This window comes from Ovis canadensis, chromosome 4, assembly GCF_042477335.2.
Source record: "Ovis canadensis isolate MfBH-ARS-UI-01 breed Bighorn chromosome 4, ARS-UI_OviCan_v2, whole genome shotgun sequence".
NCBI classification, from domain to species: domain Eukaryota; kingdom Metazoa; phylum Chordata; class Mammalia; order Artiodactyla; family Bovidae; genus Ovis; species Ovis canadensis.
The window spans coordinates 96,013,886-96,036,663 of record NC_091248.1 but is presented as its reverse complement, the minus strand read 5'-3'; the positions used below and the strand labels follow the sequence as shown (position 1 = coordinate 96,036,663).

The 22,778-nt window shown below is 41.9% G+C and overlaps 1 protein-coding gene and 1 pseudogene across 2 annotated transcripts in view; one reads left to right on the top strand and one right to left on the bottom strand.

Annotated features, from left to right (window-relative positions):
* The first annotated feature begins 603 nt into the window (after nt 1–603).
* Nucleotides 604–22,778, top strand: part of CDK13 (cyclin dependent kinase 13) — a 131,261-nt gene continuing 109,086 nt past the window's right edge. For both annotated transcript variants that reach the window (XM_069588236.2, XM_069588235.2), the window contains exon 1: nt 604–2,815. In XM_069588236.2, the coding sequence (XP_069444337.1) occupies nt 1,602–2,815 (1,214 nt within the window). In that variant the 5' untranslated portion in view covers nt 604–1,601. The remainder of the gene's footprint in view (nt 2,816–22,778) is intronic.
* On the bottom strand, nt 8,191–9,751 carry LOC138439438 (actin-related protein 2/3 complex subunit 1A pseudogene; annotated as a pseudogene).

Here is a 22,778-nt window from a genome sequence, read left to right as displayed (position 1 = left end):
TTTTTTAACTTCAGCACTATGAAAATTCCACACTGATTTACAACTGTTTTTAGGTTAAGACGGGGCCTGGAACTTGGATGTACATGACATAGTTTAAGCTAATGCCACCTCCACCCTCTTTTGCAGGGCGCCCTCTCTTCCCTTCTCGCAGCGTTCCAACTCCCGGGCTTGGCTGAGGGTAGACGACGGGGTGACTACCCTGCCCCAAAAGCCATTAAGGGCGTATTCCTGAATCTTCAGATTCTCGCTCTCGCCATGACCTTTCAACAAGCAAGCGGTACGGCGCCTGCGGTGATCCGGAGCCGGCAATGCGCGCTGGATGCAAGCAACAGGCACGACAGACGTGCCATTACTGTGATTCTCCAGCGACAGCGGTAGGCGACACAGGAATCTTTCTTTAACCCTTCTTCACACAGAGTCCCACCCTCACGGGAAGTGAAGCTGTCTCTCTTCGTTACGTCACTTCCGGCCCGGAGCCAGCGGCTTGGCGGAAACGAGCACGTCTGTGCGCGGTAACTTTGTTCCCGCCTCCTTTGCCCCTGACACCACTCACCTTCGGCTTTCTCGGAGCGCGACGTACGTGCGCGCTCCCGGCCTTGCGTCAGGGCCGAGGGGAAAGGCCGAAAGAGCGAGGCTGGAAGGAGGGGTTGCGGAGGTTAGGGCCCAACCAGCAAGTCCCGTCGTCCTTCCTCCTCCTGACGAAGAGCGGAGAGGGAAGGGGAGGAGCGAGCCAGGCCGGCCGCGCACTCTTGGAGCCTCCTCGTGGAGGGGGGCAGCGGAGGAAAAGGGCAGCACCGCCACCTCTGCTCGCGGCGGCGGAGGAAGAAGAAAGTCAGGGCCCCTACCCACCGCCACAGACTCAGAAACGCCCCCCCGCCCCCATCTCCCCGGAAACAGCCCCCCGCCCAGCCCCGCACACTCGCTGCCCCAACCGTGAGCCGCAGCCGGGTCGCCCCCGCCTCGCCCCGCCCCGCCGCCCGTCCCTGCGGGCAGCAGAGTGCGCGAGGCCTTAGGCCGGGAGTTGTTGTCAGGCCCAGGCCACTTCCGAGGCGCCCGCCGTGTGTCGCCGCCACTACAGGAGGACGACGTCGACGCTGAGAAGGAGGAGGAGGCGGCGGAGGCGTGTTGTTGTCTCGCCCACTCCCCTCCCCTGAACTCGCACCCAACGTCAGGGCGCGATGAAGTGAAGCGGCGACGAAGGTGGTACTTCCGCGTTGCGCTGCCGGAGCCGAGAGCGCAGCCGAGGCCGCTCCCCCACCCCTGGGGGGCACTTGGAGGACTCCGGACTCCCCCGCAGGTCAGCGCCCGGCGCATCTGGTGTTTTTGCGGCTGAAGCTAGGACGACGAGAGCGATCGGGGGCTCCGCCGCCGGGATTCCTGCTGCCCTCGGGCCCGGAGGCCGCTACGTACCCCACTGTGACCTGGAACCCAGGGACCCAAGTCCCGATCCGGATTATCGTGGCGCTTCTCCCGGACGGCCCTGGTGCTCGGTGTCCCTCCGCCGCTGCTGCCGCCGTTCCCGTTTCCGGCGGGGGAGATGGCCAGGATCTGACCCGGGAGGAGGCCGCACCCGCGCCGCGCTCTGCGGCGGGCTCTAGGCGATGCCGAGCAGCTCGGACACGGCGCTGGGGGGAGGCGGGGGCTTGAGCTGGGCGGAGAAGAAGTTGGAGGAACGCCGCAAACGGAGGCGATTCCTGTCCCCTCAGCAGCCGCCGCTGCTGTTGCCGCTCCTGCAGCCGCAGCTCCTGCAACCGCCGCCGCCCCCGCCGCCTCTGCTCTTCCTGGCTGCTCCCGGCACGGCCGCCGCCGCAGCCGCCGCCGCCGCGGCCTCCTCCTCTTGCTTCAGCCCGGGCCCCCCTCTGGAGGTCAAGCGGCTGGCGAGAGGCAAGAGGCGCGCAGGAGGGCGGCAGAAGCGGCGCCGCGGGCCCCGCGCCGGGCAGGAGGCGGAGAAGCGTCGGGTCTTCTCGCTGCCCCAGCCGCAGCAGGACGGCGGTGGCGGTGCTAGTAGCGGCGGGGGTGTGACCCCGCTGGTGGAGTACGAAGATGTAAGCTCCCAGTCCGAGCAGGGGCTGCTGCTGGGGGGGGCCAGCGCGGCAACGGCGGCGACGGCTGCCGGGGGAACGGGGGGCAGCGGCGGGAGTCCGGCCTCCTCCTCCGGCACCCAGCGTCGCGGGGAGGGGTCGGAGCGCAGGCCCCGCCGGGACCGCCGCAGCAGCAGCGGCCGCAGCAAGGATCGCCACCGCGAGCACCGGCGGCGGGACGGGCAGCGCGGCGGCGGCGAGGCCTCCAAGTCCCGCAGCCGCCACGGCCACGGCGGCGAGGAGCGGGCCGAGGCCGGCAAGAGCGGCAGCAGCAGCAGCAGCGGCGGCCGGCGGAAAAGCGCCTCGGCCACGTCCAGCAGCAGCAGCAGCCGCAAGGACCGAGACCCGAAAGCCCATCGGAGCCGGACTAAATCGTCCAAAGAACCGCCTTCGGCCTATAAGGAGCCGCCCAAGGCCTACCGGGAGGACAAGACCGAGCCCAAGGCCTACAGGCGGCGGCAGCGGTCCCTGAGCCCGCTGGGAGGTCGGGACGACAGCCCGGTGTCTCACCGGGCCTCGCAGGGCCTGCGGAACCGCAAGTCTCCCAGTCCGGCGGGAGGTGGCAGCAGCCCCTACTCGCGGCGGCTGGCCCGCTCCCCGAGCCCCTACAGCCGCCGCCGCTCCCCCAGCTACAGCCGCCACAGCTCCTACGAGCGCGGCGGCGACGTGTCCCCCAGCCCCTACAGCAGCAGCAGCTGGCGCCGCTCCCGGAGCCCCTACAGCCCGGTGATCAGGTGAGTTCGGCGTCCTGAGCGTCCGTCATGGGCTGGGCCGGCCAGAGCCCGGAGACTGGGCTGGAGGTGATGAGACTCCGCAAAATTCGGGTCCGCAGGCGGGGCGTAAAACCCCATCTCGATCGGGGCTTCCGGTGGGGAGGGGCGCTTTCGCGCGCCCGGGACCCCTGGTGGGGGGTTTGGAGGGGACAAAGCGACAGGTCCAGCAGACTTTCTCCTCGCTCTGGAAAGGAGGGGTTCTGGGGAGGAGTTCAAAGTTTTAAACTTGTTGCATTAATATATTAACAAATTTCTCTAAACTGCTCTTAGCTTTTACAGCCCAGTTGCTTTGGGTAAACCGAGAGGTGGTTGGATTTGTCACAATTTGAAAGCTCTCAGAAGATGTTTCATTGCTGGAGACGTAGGACTGGGTTGCGGCTTAGGGAGTAAATATTGTAAAGGAGAGTCGGCACTAGGTGCTGATGTCAAAGTTAGGTGTGGGTTGCATATGTTGCATATGAGGAGTACAGCGATGGGAGAAGCAGCCTTTCTGTAAAGTTCGTTGTTTCAGTATGTGAAACAGCTGAAGTGAAAGCTCATGGTTATAAATTCTGAAGATACTTATGTTCTTGTGTGGGATAGTTTTTTCACCTGACCTTCCAGTCCTGGTGTTAGAAAGAAAAAAATGGCGAGATTGTGGTTTCATTGTTTGTTTTGTGTGACACTCAGTTGCTGATAACGTCATTTAAATACAGTCTAGATGCTGTGATCCAGTATAGTGACCGAGTGAATGACTTAGTACTGATCGTTTCTTACACTATTACAGTATCTGTTATTTAAATTATTTACATTAAAGTTAACTGGACCTTTAAGTGTCAGGATTTTTGTTCAAGTATCTTTGGAAAGTATAATTTAATCTAGTGAAATTGGAGTAATTCTTTTATGCAGCTGTTATGCCTTACCTGTTATATAATACTATTCTCCAAAAACAGCGTGTGCCTTGATATAAATTTATATCTTAAGCAAAATAAATTGAAAGTAACTTTTGAGGATATTTCATGTTCTTAAATTCCCTTAGATATGTAGGAATTCTAGGCTTTATAGTTTAGGGTATTGGAAAATGTTTGTCGTTTTCGTTTTTTTTTTTAATCTGTTGGTCTTTTCAGTAATGCCAAGCAGCTGCTGAGCGTGGTTATGTTGAATACAATGTGTGTACCTGTAAAATTAGATCTTGAAGCGTCAGCCTAGTGTTTGTAAAGATGTGATTCCAGTAGAGATGCGTTTGCCTTTAAACCAAAACAGCTGTATAAATCTCTTCATTCTTGTAGGGTTGCAGCACTCTTATAGTGCTAGTTGATGTGTTAAGCAGAGAATATCAAGATTGAACACTCAATTTCACCATATCTAGCTTCTGTATCTTGTAAGAGTTTATATTTTACTTTAAATGAAATATGGTAGGTTTGCCAAATGTTTATATTTTTTGCAGGTAAATTTTTTTTTGACTGATTAGGTCTAAGTTTCAGTGCTTTAGATAGATATTAAGTGTATGGTGTAGGTTTAAGAATGAATTTTGTGTTTATCAGACTTTTTAGTTGCTAGGTACTTCAGTGAGGTCCTTTATTATCTAATAGTGCTGTGTATTTTCTATTTATTACAGAGCAGCTTTATGTGTTGTTAGGGGTGTTATTTTATATTTAACAAGTATTTATTGAGCATGTATTATATGCCAGATAACTGTTTTAGGGACTGAAATATAGCAATGAAGAAAGCCAAGTTTCTTCCCCTTATGAGCCTGGCATTCTAGAGGATCATTCATACAGAATCTTTTCATGGTGTCTGTACTGATCACCCATGTTTATAAACGGCTGGATTTGAAAGAAGCTTTAGAATATATTGGCAACATTCCTGACAGCTAGCCTTTTGACTGTGTGCATGTATACATCTAGAGGTGGGAAGATGATATATTACTTTTGCGATAGCCTATTCTGTTAGATTCGGAGCTTCTACTCCTGGTTTGCCCAGTTTCTTAGCAAGTCCCTGGGAGATTGCATTTCCTAAACTTTAACAGGGAAATACTTGTTTTTTTGGATTATTTCAAGGATTAAATGAAAAATTTATGTTTTGTGTGTATTTAAAATTGGTAAATTTTGCTGTATTTTAATTACATCTGAATAAAACATTTTCAAGGGGAAAAAGATTGTGTTTGTAAAGTATAGAAATATTATAGACTATTGCAGAAATATAACATTGTAGAATATTTATAGAATAGTTTGAATTGTTGGAATTTTTCATATTGAAACCAGAAATCTGCCTCCACAAAACTTCTGCTCACTGCTTTGAGTTTAGCTTTTTGGAATGGTTCAGAGCAAGCATGTATGCTGTCTCTTCAAAATATAGACAGTTGTGTCTTCTGAGTTTTTTTTTCTGGGTCAAAAACCTAATTTTTCATACAGTTTTTAGATTTCACATTGTATTATGCCTAGTTTGTCAAATGTCCTACTTGAAAATAGGATTCAGAATATATAGTTAAAACAGTTGATTGAAAAGCTTGATTTTTAAATACAGCAAATGTGTTATTACTGTTTTGGAACAACTAGTTGATCTCTTGTCCATGTTAATGCAGAAAGTTTTAAGTAATTATGGTAGATGGCCCACATTGTTTAATGAATAGACTGTTGGATTGTGAGCTCCATGAAGGCAATTAGCCTGTCTTGCCTACCATTGTATTCCTAGTGCTCAGCGTAATATCTGGCACCAGTAGACTTATTACTTGTTGAATGGGGACAGGAAGGGATGATGGAGTTTACTGAGCATATGAAATACTGTGGGCCTGAATACTTAAAAGAGTTTAATAGCAACTGTGTATTTTGCTATAGGAAATAGCAGAGTGATATTTTGTAGCACTCTTGGAGCTTATATATTAATGAATTGTCAGTGTAGATATTTTAAGGAAATACATGCACCTTTAAAATGGTATTGAAACCATGGAATGAAAGTTTTTCTCTGTATTCCTAGAATAAATCCTCTATTCCATTGACTTCTACTTTATGACTTCTACTTCCATTGACAACCTGCTCTTTGCCTCCATATGAATCTTTAGCCCCCTGCTGCTCATGCTTTTCATAAAGTCCTTTCTTTCTCTCCTTTATAACCAGGTTACGTATTTTCTTTGCTAGTTGACACTTGGGGTGTGAGAAGTCACATAATCTGCTGATTGGCCTTACAATAAATGTGCAAGTGAACTGAAGAGAGGGGCTGTGTAGAATGAGAGAGTGGTACTGACATTTAGGTTTTACTGAGTGCGGGGCATTGACCGATACTTAACATACATTCACCTCCAAAACCCATGTTGTGGTTGGAACATTCTTGTTGATAGACTGGGAAATGGAACCTCTAAATAAAGTTAAGTGATTTGTTCCAAGGTCAGCTTGGATTCAAATGCTGAGCTGATCCTGAAGTATAAACTCTTCATAGATATTGTGCTATAGGGGTTCAGGGGAGCTGACCACCTCACTTGGTGATCTGTTTTGCTAAAATTTACCCTGTTTGGTTACTTGTGTGTTAATTTCTGTTTTCTGACCATCTCCGCAGCATTTTGAGGATTTAAAAAAAAACTTTCAAAAAAACCCAGATTCTTCTAAAGGTCCTTTCAGGTAATTTTGTCTTTTAAATTGTAGGTTTTATGACTAGGAGGCTAAAAACATTTCTTGGAGGCACTAGTAATACTTAGTTATTGACGGTTGTTTTGCAATGGCATGTCTTGGTCTGAAGTCACTCAAGTCAGACCAGTTGCAATCAGTACAATAAATTGCTATATGTAATTGATTCCTTTTCCGAACCTGTGGAAGTTCCCTTCCACCAAGAAGCAGCAGAAGCCTCGATTATGGAATAATGAGACCCTGAGGATCTAAAGATAGGCATAAATTTAAATGACTTTACTAGCATTCACTTGCATATGTTGTAGGGTACCTCTGTGGTGAAATTATTTAGTGTTTTGTCCTAAAAACTAGTGCTCAAAAATAAATGAAGACATTCCAGAATTTTTAAAACAGTATTACTCATAAAATACTGATTTGATATGTACTTACTAGAAATGTCGTGAGTATCCATAGATGAATTGAGTTCTTAGAATGCTTTTCAAAAGTGTTAAAAAGATAGGCTAGTTGAATAAATGCAGAAACACTCAGAAGGGATGGAATTTTAGGTGAACTGTCTTAAATCTCTAAACCTGTAATCACTCCTTTCGTTCCCAAGATGGCCTTGTGTTTTGCAGCTTCTCTGACCAGACCTTACCTGACGTTTATGTCGACTCATTCTGTATCACATTTTTAACACTGATATTATTGCCTTAGTTCAGGCCCTTGTTTGTGATCAGACTTCCTTCCTGTTATTCTTTTCTTCCCTGTTCATCCATTCTTTTCTTCCCAGTTCATTCTTTATCCAGGAGAGTTTTCTGAAAATTTTGGTGAGGTTGTGTCACTTCCATTAATTTAAGTCCACAGTTTCTAGTGCATTGTCAGTTAAGGCCTTTTATTATTTGGCCCTGTTCTCTCAGAGTTCTGCTTTTAGAGGCACTTCTATTTCTCTACATTTTTACTTTTGCCGTTCCTTTAGCTTGAAATCCCTTTCTTTCTCTTCTCTGCCTCCACCTTTGCAGCTCAAAATCCAGCTCAAATTCCACCATCCTGAGACCTTTCTCCATTCATCCAGAAAAAGTTAATTTCTTTTTTTTTAATATCCTTATAGCACTTTGCTGTAGCTTTAATGTAGAGAAAGCTCTTAAAAATTTGTTTGTCTGACTACATTTCCCTACTAGATTGCAATCTCCTAGAAGACCAATTCCAAAATGTATTTATTAGTGGTTGAATTAATTTAAATATTTTTCTCCACAGATTAATGCAAATCAACTTTTGCACAGATGCCATTTGTATCTCTAAACTTAACTTACTGCTTTGGTTCACATATACTCCAGGATGGGGGAAGTAATTGTTTTGATTTTTAAGTGAAGAATTTAAGAACCTCCCTCTTTTAACTTCTACTTTATTGGAATGAGTCAAGGATACTGGGAGTCACTTTTAATGTGAATAGAATGAATTCAGAGACTTCCCTGGCAGTTCAGTGTATAGGACTCTGTGCTTGGGGCTAGTGTTCAGATCCCTGGTTGGGGAACTAAGATTTCACATGCCAGGATGTGTGTGGGCCCTCCCCTATCCCCCCACAAAAGAATAAGTTCAGACTTAATGTTTATATTTGCACTCTGTTGTGTGATCAAGATAATGATCTGTTTTTCTTGGTGAAAATTTTCTGAATAGACTTTATGTCAAACTTTCATTTCCTAACTCTGAAAAATTAATAGCTATTTCTGAAAAAAACCAGTTGAAAATTAATGTTGCTTAATGTTTAAGGTCATTTACTTTTTTTTAAACATATTCAGTATTTTTATTTAATTTTTTTTTAGCAGACAATTTACATACCTCCTCACCCCTTCCTTTAAGTTAGTGTTGACAGCGTTCCATAATAAACTACTTAAAGAGAAGCTTTGGTCAAGAATGGAATGAAATTGCAAGACAAAACAAAACAACCCCCCAAACAAAACCCAAATCACTGTTGCTTTAAAAAAAAACCCAACACTTTCACCAATTATATTCAAACAAAACACACAACGAGTTTTGCGCCATGTGCGTCTTCAGTGTTTCGTGGCTGCGGTCTCCCCTCCCCGTGCGAATGGGAGCGCTGCCCGGGCGCAGCCGGTCCGCCCTCATGCTGGGTCTGGAGGCTCGCTCAGCTTCACATTATCCAAAGACCCTGGATGGAAGACTCTAAGGTCTTGAAATCCCAAATAGTCATGGCTCTGTCGATGCCAGTAGTGCAAAACTTGCGACAATGTTGCTTGTCCACCTCGTAAATAGACACTTGAGTAATGCTGTTCTGGTGCAGCGTCTCCGGGGCCGTGTTGCGGTCCTCGGTCGTGGCCGGCTTGTCCATGTTGCCGAAGTGCTCCATGACCGACAGGTTGCGCTGGACGCTCTGTTTGGGGATGTCCAGCTTGGAGACGAAGGTCAAGCAGCCGCGGTCGTCGTAGTTAAAGAGCATGGGGCAGCAATCATGGCCAGCAGCCATGACGCTGTTCTCTGAGACAAACGACACACTCAGAAGGGGCAGGAACTCTGTCTTCAGAGTTGAGACTGCACGCTTTTTGAGGCGTCGGCAACGGACACGGTGCTGTCATGGCTGACCCAGGCCAGGCGGCTGCCGCTGGCTGAGAAGCTGACCCCGTGCACCCAGCCGCCGGTGCCGCTGCCCCCAAACTCGGACGTCAGCAGACCGAAAGGCATCTTGCTGCCTCAGGGCGTGCTGGCTGGCTTCTCATCCACTTCTTTAATGTAGGTAGAAAACACTCTGCATTTGAAGTCACAGGATCCCGCGGCCAGCAAGACGTTGTTGGGATGCCAATCCAAGCTGAGGACCGTGGAGCGGATGGGCTTTTTAATGTGCTTGCTCACCCACCAGTCATTTTCAGATTTGAAGTAACAGACGGAGATGAGTCGTGCTCCGCTGCCCACGGCAAACTTGTTCTCTAGCGGGGACCACTTGACGAAAGTGGCCGCCCGGTTAATTCTCAGGATCACCAGGGTTGGCTTCCAGACACCATCCTTCTGACTCCAGACGTAGGCGTTGCGGTCAGCCCCGCAAGTGACGATGCTGTCACTCTTGGGAGCCCAGTCCATACCTGTGATGTGTCCATTGTGTTCCTTGAGTTTATGGGCTTTCACCCACTGGCCCCCGTTCTTCTTAAAGATGTGGACCTCGTGATTATTGGGGCTAAGGGCTATCTGGGTACGATCCCTGTTCCAGGCATGACAGGTGATTGGCTCCAGTAAAAACTGATGCAGGGACATTATTTAGTGTTTTCAAAGGATAGAAAGCTGGGATCCGGGCCATCCGGACGGGCTTGGAGCATTGAATTCACGGACTCTGGTCAATCCCTGCGAACAGGCTCCGGTGGGCTGGTCATTTACATTTTTTATTTTGTATGCTTTCTGAATATCACTTAAGTTTTTGCTGTTATTTTTGTTTTTGGTTGACTTTGTTTCATATGTAGATATTTGTAAACTTTAAACTGGATGTTGGAAGCAAAAGTATTTGCTAGAAAAATCAGTTCTTGTTTAGTTGCTCAGTCATGTCCATCTCTTTGCTACCTTTGCTGGACTGCAGCACACCATGCTTACCTGTCCTTTACCAACTTCTGGAGCTTGCTCAAACTCATGTCCATTGAGTCGGTGGTGTCATCCAACCATCTCATCCTCAGTCCCCTTCTCCTTCTGCCTTCAATCTTCCCTAGCAACAGGGTCTTTTCCAATGCATTGACTCTTCACATCAGGTGGTCAAAGTATTGGAGCTTTAGCATCAGTCCTTCCAATGAATATTCAGGACTGATTTCCTTTAGGATTGACTGGTTTGATCTCCTTGCAGTCCGAAGGACTCTCAAGAGTCTTCTCTAGCCTCACAGTTCAAAGGCATCATTTCTTTGGCATTCAGTCTTTTTTATTGTCCATCTCACATCTGTACATGACTACTGGAAAAACCATCGCTTTGACTAGATGGACCTTTGTTGGCAAAGTAATGTCTCTGCTTTTTAATATGCTGTCTAGGTTTGTCACTGTTTCCATTGTTTCCCCATCTATTTGCCACGAAGTGATGGGACCAGATGCCATGATCTTCATTGTTTGAATGTTGAGTTTTAAGCAGCTTCCTCTTTCACCTTCATCAAGAAGCTCTTTAACTCCTCTTCTGGAAAAGGTCACTTTTCATTCCAGTCTGAAAGAAGGCAGTGCCAAAGAATGTTCTAACTCCTGCACAGTTGCACTCATGTCACACGCTAGCAAAATATTGCTCAAAATCCTTCAAGGTAGGCTGCAATAGTATAGGAACCCGAGAACTTCCAGATGTAGAAGCTGGATTTAGAAAAGGCAGAGGAACCAGAAATCAGATTGCCAACATCTGTTCGATCACAGAAAAAGCTAGAAAAATCAGAGGTATTATTCACAGTGATTTTTGTTCCATGAATTTCTACACATGCAAATTATGGAATCTAGTGTTCTTAATGTATTTGGAAAATAAATGTAGGTTAGAGGATCAAAGTCTAGGCTAAAAATTGGAATTTACATAAATGGAAATGAAAAAGGTAGTGAGAGGAACTGAAAACTGAAAGTAGTTAATGGGCTGCATGCCTCCCCTTTTCTGTTTCTGCATTTTCATTGCATAGGGAAACATTCACTGAGACATTTTATTGACACTTCAAACTTTGTCCACCGTTTAATTAATTATTTCACTTCTCTTGGAGTCATTTCTTTTTCTGATATTGCTCTTTATTATTTTTTATATATCCTCAAAGAATAATAGAGGCTTATGTAGACATTTTGGTAGTACAGAGAAGTATAAGTGTTTAAAAGTCCCTTTGAGTCCACCTACCTGAGATCACTCTATGACATTTTGATGAACATTTTGCTAGACTTCTGTGCATATATTTGTAAGGACATAAAATTTTACATAACATACTATAAATCTATTTTGTATCCTGTACTCCATATGTATTTTTATATTGACTTCTAGTATTCTGTTATATGGATATATCGTAACTTGTTTGTCCAAGTCCATTTTGCTAGATTCTTAGTTTTTTGTTTTTTTCCCTATGATTGTGGATGCATCACAAAATTTTTGTGTACATTTGTTCATAATTTCTCCTAGATTGGATTTCCTAGGGATAAAATTACTGGGGTCAATTTATAGGCTTATAAGCTTGATATACTATCATATTGACCTTTAGAAGACTTTTATCAATTTATATTTCCCAATGATGTGAGAGTGCCTGTTTCTTTTGTATACCATCACTTGGAATTGTCAGATGTCCCACTATTTTTTTTTTCATCTGTGTTTCTTTAATATCTAGTAAAGATGCCTTTATTTTCATTCATGTATTGAATGTTCTAATTTCTTGATTCATTTTCCTGATTTTTCTAATTTATAAGAGCTCTCTGTATTAGATTCTAAGTGTTTTTTTTGGTACTAATATTTTTGTGAGTCTTTTAACCTTCTTTATATAGCTTTTAGTTTTAAAGTTTCTGATTTGTGTGTGAATACATGTTTTAAGTGGCATTAGTTTCTCTCAAACATCCTGGGGGAAGACCTTAGTAGTACTTAACTCCTCTCTCTGCCGAGCTCTGATGAATCACTGGTTCTCATTGGCTCTTCTGTGATGGTCTGTGTGTGGTGTGCTCAGTCACCTCAGATGTGTCTACCTCTTTGACCCTATGGGCTGTCACCTGCCAGTCTCCTTTGTCCATGGGATTCTCTAGGCAACAACACTGGAGTGGGTTGCTATGTCCTTCTCCAGGAGATCTTAACGGACTTGGGGATTGAACCTGCACCTGCCTGGTCTCCTGCATTGCAGATGAATTCTTTACCCGCTGAGCTACCTGGGAAGCCACCTGAGAAGTAATGATCTTTAGTATGCTCTTACTTAGTTTGAAACTCTTTAGCTCATGTCCCTATTGTTGATTCTGCTTGCTTTTGGGCTTTACATTTTTGAGTCCCTCCTGTTTTCTGCATTCAAATTAATCTTAAAATACCACTTTGAATCTGTCATTTATCTATAAAACATGTTTACAGAGTCAAATTCTTTTTTTTTTCTTTTTTTAAAAATTTTTAAATTTAAATTTTATTTTTATTTTTATTTTTTTAATTTTAAAATCTTTAATTCTTACATGCGTTCCCAAACATGAACCCCCCTCCCACCTCCCTCCCCATAACATCTCTCTGGGTCATGAATTGGGTATAATTGGGTATTTAAGATTCTCCATTGTAGACAGATCCAAAATAGCCTTATTTTTCACTGTATATACTGATGACAATACAAATTGCACTCCTTACTATTTTAAAAATATGAAGCTGTAAGCTCCTATACCTTGCTTTATGTTGTACCTTTCCTTGGCCAGTCCTGCTTGTCCATTCTTTCAACCATAGTTTGGGTGTCATCTTCTCTATGAAGCCTTCATTAATCTCATCCCAAAATGCTTTGTCTTAATGCTTTTTTCTCTGAGATCACTTTTATGTATACTTACTACAACCAGGCTTACATTAAATAAAATTCTCCCACCTAACCCCAGGTATATTGGACATGTTTTATTTATTCATTTTTTAAAATTCAGTTTTATTGAAGTATAACTTTACATATAGTATAATTCACCAGTTTTAAGTGTATAGTTAAATGTGTTTTGGCATATATATATACACACACACACACACACACACACCTGTGTAATAGTCATCACAATCATGATAGCTGGAACATTCCTGTTGTGTCAGAAAGTTCCCTGTGCCTCTTTGTGATACATCCTCTGCTTCTGCCTGTGGTCCTTGGCAACCACTAATTTACTTTCTGTCACATTAGTTTTACCTTTCTTGATGTCATATAAATGGAATTATATGGTATGTAATTTTTGATGTCTGTCTTTCACTTAGCACGCTTTTGAGATTCACTGATGATGTTGTATGTTCTAGTGGTCTGTTCCTTTTTGTTGCTGAGTAATATTCCACATACGAATATACCACAGTTTGCTTATCCTGCTACCCAGTTAATAAACTATTGAATTGTTTCCAGTTTGGGGCTGTTGTGAACAAAGCTGCTGTGAACATTTGAATATACTTTTTTTTTTTTTTGGTGAGCAAATTAAGGGTGGGATTGTTGTGTTGTATGGTTAAGTGAATGTTTGACTTGATAAGAAAATGCCAGCCTGTTTTCCAAAATGGCTGTACTATTTTGCATTCTAGTTGGCCATGTTTGAGCGTTCCAGGTACTTTGCACTTACCGAGACTTCAGCTTTTGTCTTTGATTTTAGCTGTTCTAGTTGATACATAGTGGTATATCATTGTGGTTTTATTTACAGCTTCCATAATGACTAGTAATGTTGAGCTTCTTTCTAGTTGCTCTTCGTGTCTTCTGTGAAGTGTCTTAAAATGTTTTGTCCATATTCTTTGTGAATTGAATTGCTTGTCTTACTGAGTTGTGTGAGTTCTGTACATATCCTGGGTACAAACTCTTTATCAGATAACGTTTCTTATAAAGATGAGCCAGTCTGTGGCTCACCTTTTCTTAACAGTAATTTCAAAGAGCAGAAATTTTTAATTTTTATGGAATCCCACTTGGCAGTTTTTTTCTTTTATGATTTCTGTTCTTTGTCTTCCCATCTTGTCCTCAAACTGCCCAACTCATGTTCACAGGTTTTCTCCTCGAGTTTTTTTTTAATTGAAATATAGTTGGTTGATGGTGTTGTGTTAGTTTCTGGTGTATAGCAGAGTGATTCGGTTATTTATATATATATTCTTGCTCAGTCATATCCGACTCTTTGCGACCCCATGGACTGCAGCCTACCAGGCTCCTCTGTCCATGGGATTTTCCATGCAAGAGTACTGGAGTGGGGTGCCGTTTCCTTCTCCATGTATATATATCCTTTTTCATTATAGATTATTATGAGATACTGGTATCCTTGGCTTTGTAATATATTTTTAATTTGTCACAGTCTACTTTCATGTATAATATAACATTATAGGAGCATATCTCCATTTTCTTGTCTTTTGTGCTGTTCTTGTAATGTTTTATTTCTACATGTGTATAACTTAACATATGTTATAAGTAGACAGGAAATGTAAAATGAGAAAAGTTACTTACCTACTTTATATATACCTTTTCTTTTTAAAAAATTTCTCACTGATTTTATTTCTGGCTGTGCTATGTCTCCATTGCTGTGTAGGTCTCTCTCTAGTTGAGATGAGCAGGGGCTTCTCTCTAGTTGTGGTGTGCCGGCTTCTCATTGCAGTGGCCTCTCTTATTGTGGCTCCCAGGCTCCAGAGGATAGGCTCAGTAGTTGTAGCACATGGGCTTATTAGCTGCTCTGGGGCATGTGGGATCCTCCCACATTAGAGAGTGGACCTGTGTTCAGTGCATTCTCATGCCTTGGCAGGCAGATTCTTTACCACTGAGCCACCAGAGAAACCCTTATATGTATACCTTTTCAAACATTTCTCTTTCCTTTGTATAGACCCAAATTTTAATATGATATTTTTCTGTAGCCAGAGGGATGGTTTTGAACATTTCTTTTAATGTAGGTCTGCTGTTCTATCTGTTTGAAAAAGTCTCCATTGCAAAAGATGTTTTTGCTAGGTATAGAATTATGTAAATACTCCACACCCCCCCCCACCCCGTACCTATTTCATTTTTAGCTCACGTAGTTTGATGAGAATTTTCATAATTGTTTTTACTTCAGCCACTGGATTTTAAGTTCCATGAAGTTCTTTTTTAATCTTACTGTCTCTTAAGCATTTGTCACCTGTGTGTACCTATAGGTGATAGATACTTGACAAATAATTTTAGATTGATTTGAATTACAAAATATCCAGCATTTCAGAATTGAATAAAATTTCCTAGGATTGCATTGAATCCAGAGATTAATTTGGGAGTATTCCTGTCTTTATCCATTGCTTGTATTGTTGGTGTTCAGTTGCTCAGTTGTGTCTGACTTTGAGACCCCCATGGGCTGCAACATGCCAGACTTTGCTGTCCTTCACCTTCTCACGGAGTTTGCTGAAACTCATCACCAAATTGGAGTTGATGATGCCATCCAACCATCTCATCCTCATTGAGACCTGATGCTGGGGAAGACTGAGGGCAGGAGGAGAAGGGGTTGATAAGAGGATGAAATTGCTTGTTTATAAAACTGTTAATACATTTTGCTATTAACAGGGTCTAATATTGACCTTGAAATAAATGCATGATGACTAAAGCTAGACTAATCGAAATTATGTGCCTTTGTGCAAGTCAAGTATCAAGCCTGTTGTATGCTGTTCTCCTGTCTTTCTTTTTTCTTTCTTCAAAAATACATTTGAATACATGATTCAGTGAAACATGAAGACAGGGTTATGCTCAGTGGATTAGAACTTGTTTGCCTGAGCAAATGGGCAAAAGTCAGCCATGTGTTTTCTACCTTTTTTTTTTTTTAACTTTTAGTGTTGTGTTAGGAAAGAAGATATACTTTTAAAATATGACGCATTTCAGTGTTACTTATTTTTTCTAGTTTTTCTAGTTTTAAAGTAATTGCACAGTTTACGCTGGTTTTAAATGTTGCAGTCAGTGGTCTTTAGTATATTCACAAAATGAATAATTCCTGCATCATAAAAACTGGAACAACCTGAGTACTCTGAATAGGGGAGCAGTTAAATAATTTATGGCACAGATATGTGACTTGCAAATATTTTCTCCCTATGTATCACTTTGCTGATGTCTATTTGTATCACTTCACTGATGTCTGTTAAACACAAAAAGTTTTAAATTTTGATGAAGTCTAGTTAATTTTTCCTTTTGTTGCTTGTGCTTTGGTGTCATCTAAGAAGGCATTTCCTAATTGAAAGTCACAAAATTTTCTCCTATATTTTCTTCAAAGGGTTTTTATACTTTCAGTTCTTATATGTTGGTCTTTGATCTAGTTTAAGTTACTTTTCTGGAATCTCAGTTCCATTCCATTGATTTACATGTCCATCCTTGTGCCAGTACAACACACTCTGGATTATCCTGCTACTGCTACTAAGTCGCTTCAGTTGTGTCTGACTCTGTGCGACCCCATGGACTGCACCCTACCGGGCTCCTCCATCCATGGTATTTTCCAGGCAAGAGTACTGGAGTGGGTTGCCATTGCCTTCTCTGGATTATCCTAACTTTGCAGTAATTTTTGAAATCAGAAAGTATGATTGTGTTTTTTGGGGAGTAGGGGAGGGTGGTGGGGAGATCCTTTGCATTTCCACATGGGTTTTAGGATCGATCAGCTTGTCAATTTGTATAAAAAAGAAAGTTAAGGATTTTTATAGGAATTGCATTGAATTTGAAGATTAGTTTGGGAATATTACCAATATTCTTAATAATGTTGAGTCAGCTAATAATGTTAAGTCAACTAATACCTGAACATGGAATGTCCTTCCATTTATTTAGATTTTCCTTAATATTTTCAATGGTGTTTTAAGTTTTTAGGTACAATCCTTGCACCTTTTTTTTGCCAAACTTATTCCTAGATTTTTCTTTTAAGGCTATTGTAATGGGAATTGATTATGTAAGTTAATTTTTTCTGTAAATTTAAAAAACTTTTATTGAAGTATAGTTGATTTGCAATGCCATGTTAATTTTTGCTGTACAGCAGAGTGACTTGGATTTATATGTATATATGCTTTTTCATATTTTCATTATGATTTATCATAGAGTGTTGAGTATAGTTCCCTTTGCTATACATTAGGACCTTATTTTTAAAGTAGATTTTGCTTGTCCATTGCTGCTGAGTAAAACTAACATAGATTTTTTTCCCAGGGGGGCTACTCTCCATGGATTGAGGGATCTTGGTTCCTCAACCAGGGATTGAATTTTGGGCCTTGGCAGTGAAAGTGCTGAATCCTAACCACTGGACTGCCAGGGAATTCCTTAACAGTAGATCTTTCTGTATTGATAATGTATCGTACATCTTGCTGACTTGTTTGTTTGTTCTAATAATTTCTTAGTGGTTTCCTTAGGGTAAATGGCAACCCACTCCAGTGTTCTTGCCTTGAGAATCCCAGGGACAGGAGAGCCTGGTGGGCTTCCGTCTGTGGGGTCACACAGAGTTGGACACGACTGAAGTGACTTAGCAGTAGCCGTAGGGTATTTTATATACAAGGTGTGTTATCCTATCTGAAGATACTCCAGTACTGTTGCCTGGAAAATCCCATGGACGGAGGAGTGTGATAGGCTATAGTCTATGGGGTCACAAAGAATCGGACACAGCTCAGCTTCTTCACTTTCACTTTACTTCTTTTTTACCCCTACTCTAGTTCTTTTTCTTGCTTACAGTAGTGGTTAGAATTTCAAGTGCAGTGTTTATTAGAAGAGGTGAAATTGGACTTCCTTACTTTGTTCCTGATCATTTAGGGAAAGTATGCAGTCTTTCTCCACAGAATGATTTTAGCACTAAATTTTTCATTAATGTCTGTTTTATCTTTTGATTAAAGTTGTTTCTCTCAGAGTCTCATTTTTGGTGTCAAAAAATTCCAAAGGCTTTGGGTGTCCCATAAACCAAGCCTGTATAATTATCACTATTGTCCTATGGGCTAGAAGAAGAGGAAAATCTCCTACTTTGTCTGTAATGATTGGTCATATCAGTTTCTTCATATATAGTGCCCCCAAATCATTTGAAAAATGTTTGTTATGGACGATATATGCCTTGATTATTATCAACATTTCCTTTAGTTACTGTTACTTGAAACTGGAAGTGGAAGTTGCTGTCATGCCCAACTCTTTGCGGCTCTGTGGACTGTACAGTTCATGAAATTCTCCAGGCAGGATACTAGAGTGGGTAGCCATTCCCTTCTCCAGGGGATCTTCCCAACCCAGGGATTGGACCCAGGTTTCCACCATTGCAGGTGGATGCTTTACCAGCTGAGCCACCACGGAAGCCCTAGTGTTACTTCAGTTCAGTTCAGTCGCTCAGTCGTGTCCAGCTCTTTGCGACCCCATGAATCGCAGCACGCCAGGCCTCCCTGTCCATCACCAACTCCCGGAGTTTACCCAGACTCATGTCCATTGAGTCGGTGATGCCATCCAGCCATCTCATTCTCTGTTGTCCCCTTCTCCTCCTGCCCCCAATCCCTCCTAGCATCAGGGTCTTTTCCAATGAGCCAACTCTTCACATGAGGTGGCCAAAGTACTGGAGTTTCAGCTTCAGCATCAGTCCTTCCAGTGAGCACCCAGGACTGATCTCCTTTAAGATGGACTGGTTGGATCTCCTTGCAGTCCAAGGGACTCTCAAGAGTCTTCTCCAACACCAAAGTTCAGAAGCATCAATTCTTCAGCACTCAGCTTTCTTCACAGTCCAACTCTCACATCTATACATGAGCACTGAAAAAACCATAGCCTTGACTGGACCTTTGTTGACAAAGTAATGTCTCTGCTTTTGAATATGCTATCTAGATTGGTCATAACTTTCCTTCCAAGGAGTAAGCGTATTTTAATTTCATGGCTGCAGTCACCATCTGCAGTGATTTTGGAGGCCCCCAAAATAAAGTCTAACACTGTTTCCACTGTTTCCCATCTATTTGCCATGAAGTGATGGGACCAGATGCCGTGATCTTCATTTTCTGAATATTGAGCTTTAAGCCAACTTTTTCATTCTCCTCTTTCACTTTCATCAAGAGGCTTTTGAGTTCCTCTTCACTTTCTGCCATAAGGGTGGTGTCATCTGCATATCTGAGGTTATTGATATTCTTCCCGGCGATCTTGATTCCAGCTTGTGCTTCCTCCAGCCCAGCGTTTCTCATGATGTACTCTGCATAGAAGTTAAATAGCAGGATGACAATATACAGCCTTGACGTACCCCTTTTCCTATTTGGAGCCAGTCTGTTGTTCCATGTCCAATTCTAACTGTTGCTTAAGCACACATAATTTTCTGAATTTCAGTCTGTAAAGTTAAGTAGTTGGTGTACTGGAGTAAATAGTACAACTTCTTTTGTTTTTATTGAGGAAAGTGACAATGTAAAAAACAATGTAAAATACCACATATTTTGGTTTGTAGTAATTTCTGGTAGTGTTCGTCTTTAAACTTTTCTATTGGTGTTTATCCTTAAATTTTTTTTGTAATTTTCAGTTTTCTACAGTGAAGTGGTGTGACTTTTTTTAACCTACACTTTTTTCGGTATTTGCATATGTAATACTTGAAAACAGCATGGAGGCATAGCAAGATGTGAAAGCTACCCTTTATGTCCTTTTCATTTCCATTTCCTTCCAAATATATAACAATGTAAATAGATTGGTGTACATCCTTTTTTTGCATATAGGCTTACATATAAACATATGTATTCATAAACATTAAAGATTTTTTTATGCCATAAATGTTCTTTACTGTTTTTTAAACAGTATTATGTGAAGATGTTTGCAAAACTACATAGAATTCCATAAGGAAATTTATCAGCTTTATATAACCATCACCTGTTGGGCACTAAGCCATTTTTTTCATTATTTTTGATTTACAAATAGTCCTTCAAAGTATATGCTAGGGATAACTTTTGACACATTTGGAAATGTTTTTGTAGCATATGTTCTTAAAGTGGAGTTACAGTTCCAAAGCATTTGATAGATACTACCAAATTGCTTTTTTAAAAAAGTCTTAGTTAGCAGTTTTGTATTTTCTCTGATAATTTATGTGAGTGACTGTTTCTTTGTATTCTGGTGACTACTTGATATTTTCAGGATTTCTGTTTTTGCCATCCTGATGGATGTAAATTTATTACCAATGTTTTATTTTGCTTTTTTCTGGTTACCAGAGAGGAGAGAGCATTTAAAATTTTTAAGTGACCATTTGTATTTTTTCTGTGACTGAATTAATTAAGAAGACCCTCTAGTTATTAAAAAGAGGAGCAAACACAGTTTTTACATTAAAAAAAGTAGTTTTGTTCACTAAATCCCCATGAGGTAATTAATGCAAAATGTTTGGTTGTTAATAAAGAATAAATTAATCTCACCGTTTACCTGAATACACTATTAACTAAATGTGATTCTGTCTCCTAAATCTTCTTAAAGTAGAATTTTATCAGTAGACCTATGCCCATTAGTTGACTAGCTGGATATCTGTTACCCAAAGCATTCTTTAGTATTAATATTTGCAGACAGAGAAGTAGATGACTTGTTCTTAACTTTATTCATCAATTCAGTAAATGTCTTTTGATCTCTTACTGTATGCCAGACATAGATTTAGGCATTGGGGCTATAGTGGTAAATGAGACATTGGTTGAGGAGAGGGCTGTATATGCACAAACTTATCTTTCTGATGAGGGAAAGCCTCACTATGATGTTGACAGTTAAATGGAGACCTAGGCAATGGCATCCCACTCCAGTACTCTTGCCTGGAACATCCCGTGGATGGAGGAGCCTGGTAGGCTGCAGTCCATGGGGTTGCGAACAGTCAGACATGACTGAGCAACTTCACCTTTCACTTTCCTGCACTGGAGAAGGAAATGGCAACCCACTCCAGTGTTCTTGTGAGGAGAATCCCAGGGACGGAGGAGCCTGGTAGGCTGCCGTCTATGGGGTCGCACAGAGTCGGACACGACTGAAGTGACTTAGCAGCAGCAGCAGTTGACAAGAGTCAGTTATGTGATGATCTAAGCATCCAAGGAAGATACAAAATTATATTTTAAGGTATCAAGTCAAGAAGCATGGCCTTTTTTTCTTCATATTAAAAAATTAAGTACAGTTTATTTACCATTTTATTTTCATTTCCATCTTTCCAAATATATAACAATGTAAATAGATTAATTAATTTCAGGTGTGCAGTAAAATCAGTCATACATCTATATTACATATAACTATTTTTCAGATTCCTTTCCATTATAGCTTATTATAAGATATTGAAGATAGTTCCCTGTGATATGCACTAGGTCCTTACTGTTTATCTGTTTTAAATATAGTAGTGTGTATCTGTTAATCCTGAACTCCCAATTTATCCCCTCCTCTCTTTTTTTCCTTTGGTAATCATTAAGTTTGTTTTTAGTGTCTGTGGGTCTGTTTTGTAAATAAGTTAATTTGTATCATTTCTTTTAGATTCCACATAGAAGTGATATCACATGGTATTTGTCTTTCTCTGACTTATTAGTATGATCATCTCTAGGTCCATCCATGTTACTGCAGATGGCATTATTTCATTCTTTTTTATGGCTGAGTAATCTGTTGTAGATATCTTATCTTCTTTATCAGTTCATCTGTTGATGGACATTAGGTTGCAAAGTGTGACCTTTTGAAGACTTGGGAAAGAGGCTTGTGTGGCTGGACCCTTAAAGACATATAAGAAATAAATGGAGGAGAAAGATGTAGTATGGTGTGGTAGCAATAAATAATGCCTGCCTTTGAACTGGAAGACTTGCTCTTGAGTATTGACTCTACCTTTTTATAGATCCTGGCCTCTAAACTTCTGAACCCTCTTCATCCTAGTTCTTGCATCTGCTTTCTCTATGCCTTAGTTAATATAAAGAGCAAGTCAAACAAAAAATGCCTATAAAGGTATTTTGTAAACTGTTTGGTTCAGTGTGGTGTGCTTGTTTATTTAATGAAAGGCCACTGTCTGTGTGTTTTGCTAAGGGCTATGGAGCGACACTGAAATGAATTACATTTGGTGTTTGCTCCTTAAAAGAGGATGTAGTCTAGTAGTAATATAGTAATATCTGAAATACAATGCTGAGAATGATGGAGATTTTAAGGATGCAGATAAGGTGGTGTAGGGACTCAAAGAAGGGAGAGCTTTCTTTTTTCTTGGAGTTGGCTTTATGAAGAACAAAGGACTCTTGAACTAGCCCTGGAAAGATGGGTATGGTTTCAATAGAAGATGGAGGGGAAGAGGATAATCTCAGTAGGTCAGCCTGTGGGAGTAAAGGCATGGAGCCTTAGGCAAATTCAGAAGGAAAGGTTAGGACCAGACAGATTATGTAACATTTTAATACTAGGTTAAGGAAAGTGAATTCCATTCAACAGGAACGCTACCAGTAAATATTTATTGAGCATCTGCCTTTGCCAGGTCTGTGCTGGTTAGGGCTATGAAAATTCAGTGATCTCAGTTTAGTTGGAGAAGACAGATTAATTATTATAATTTTAATTAAATGTAAATAAAGTGTTGCAGGATCATAGTTCAAGGAACTATGCCAGCTGCTTGGCATAATAAGGGAAGGCTTCATAGAGGTAGATATTAGTGCTAGGACATAAAGTATCCCTTTTCGTAGCAGATAAAATTGATAAAGAGAGGTATATGAAGAAACATTCTGGCACTTTATGTGTTTTGGGATGGCTGGATGAGGTTTTGTGTGCAGTACAAGGCTGTGAAGAGTTTTGTCAGAGAGAAACTGAAAGATTCAGGTGGCGGTGTGAATAGTA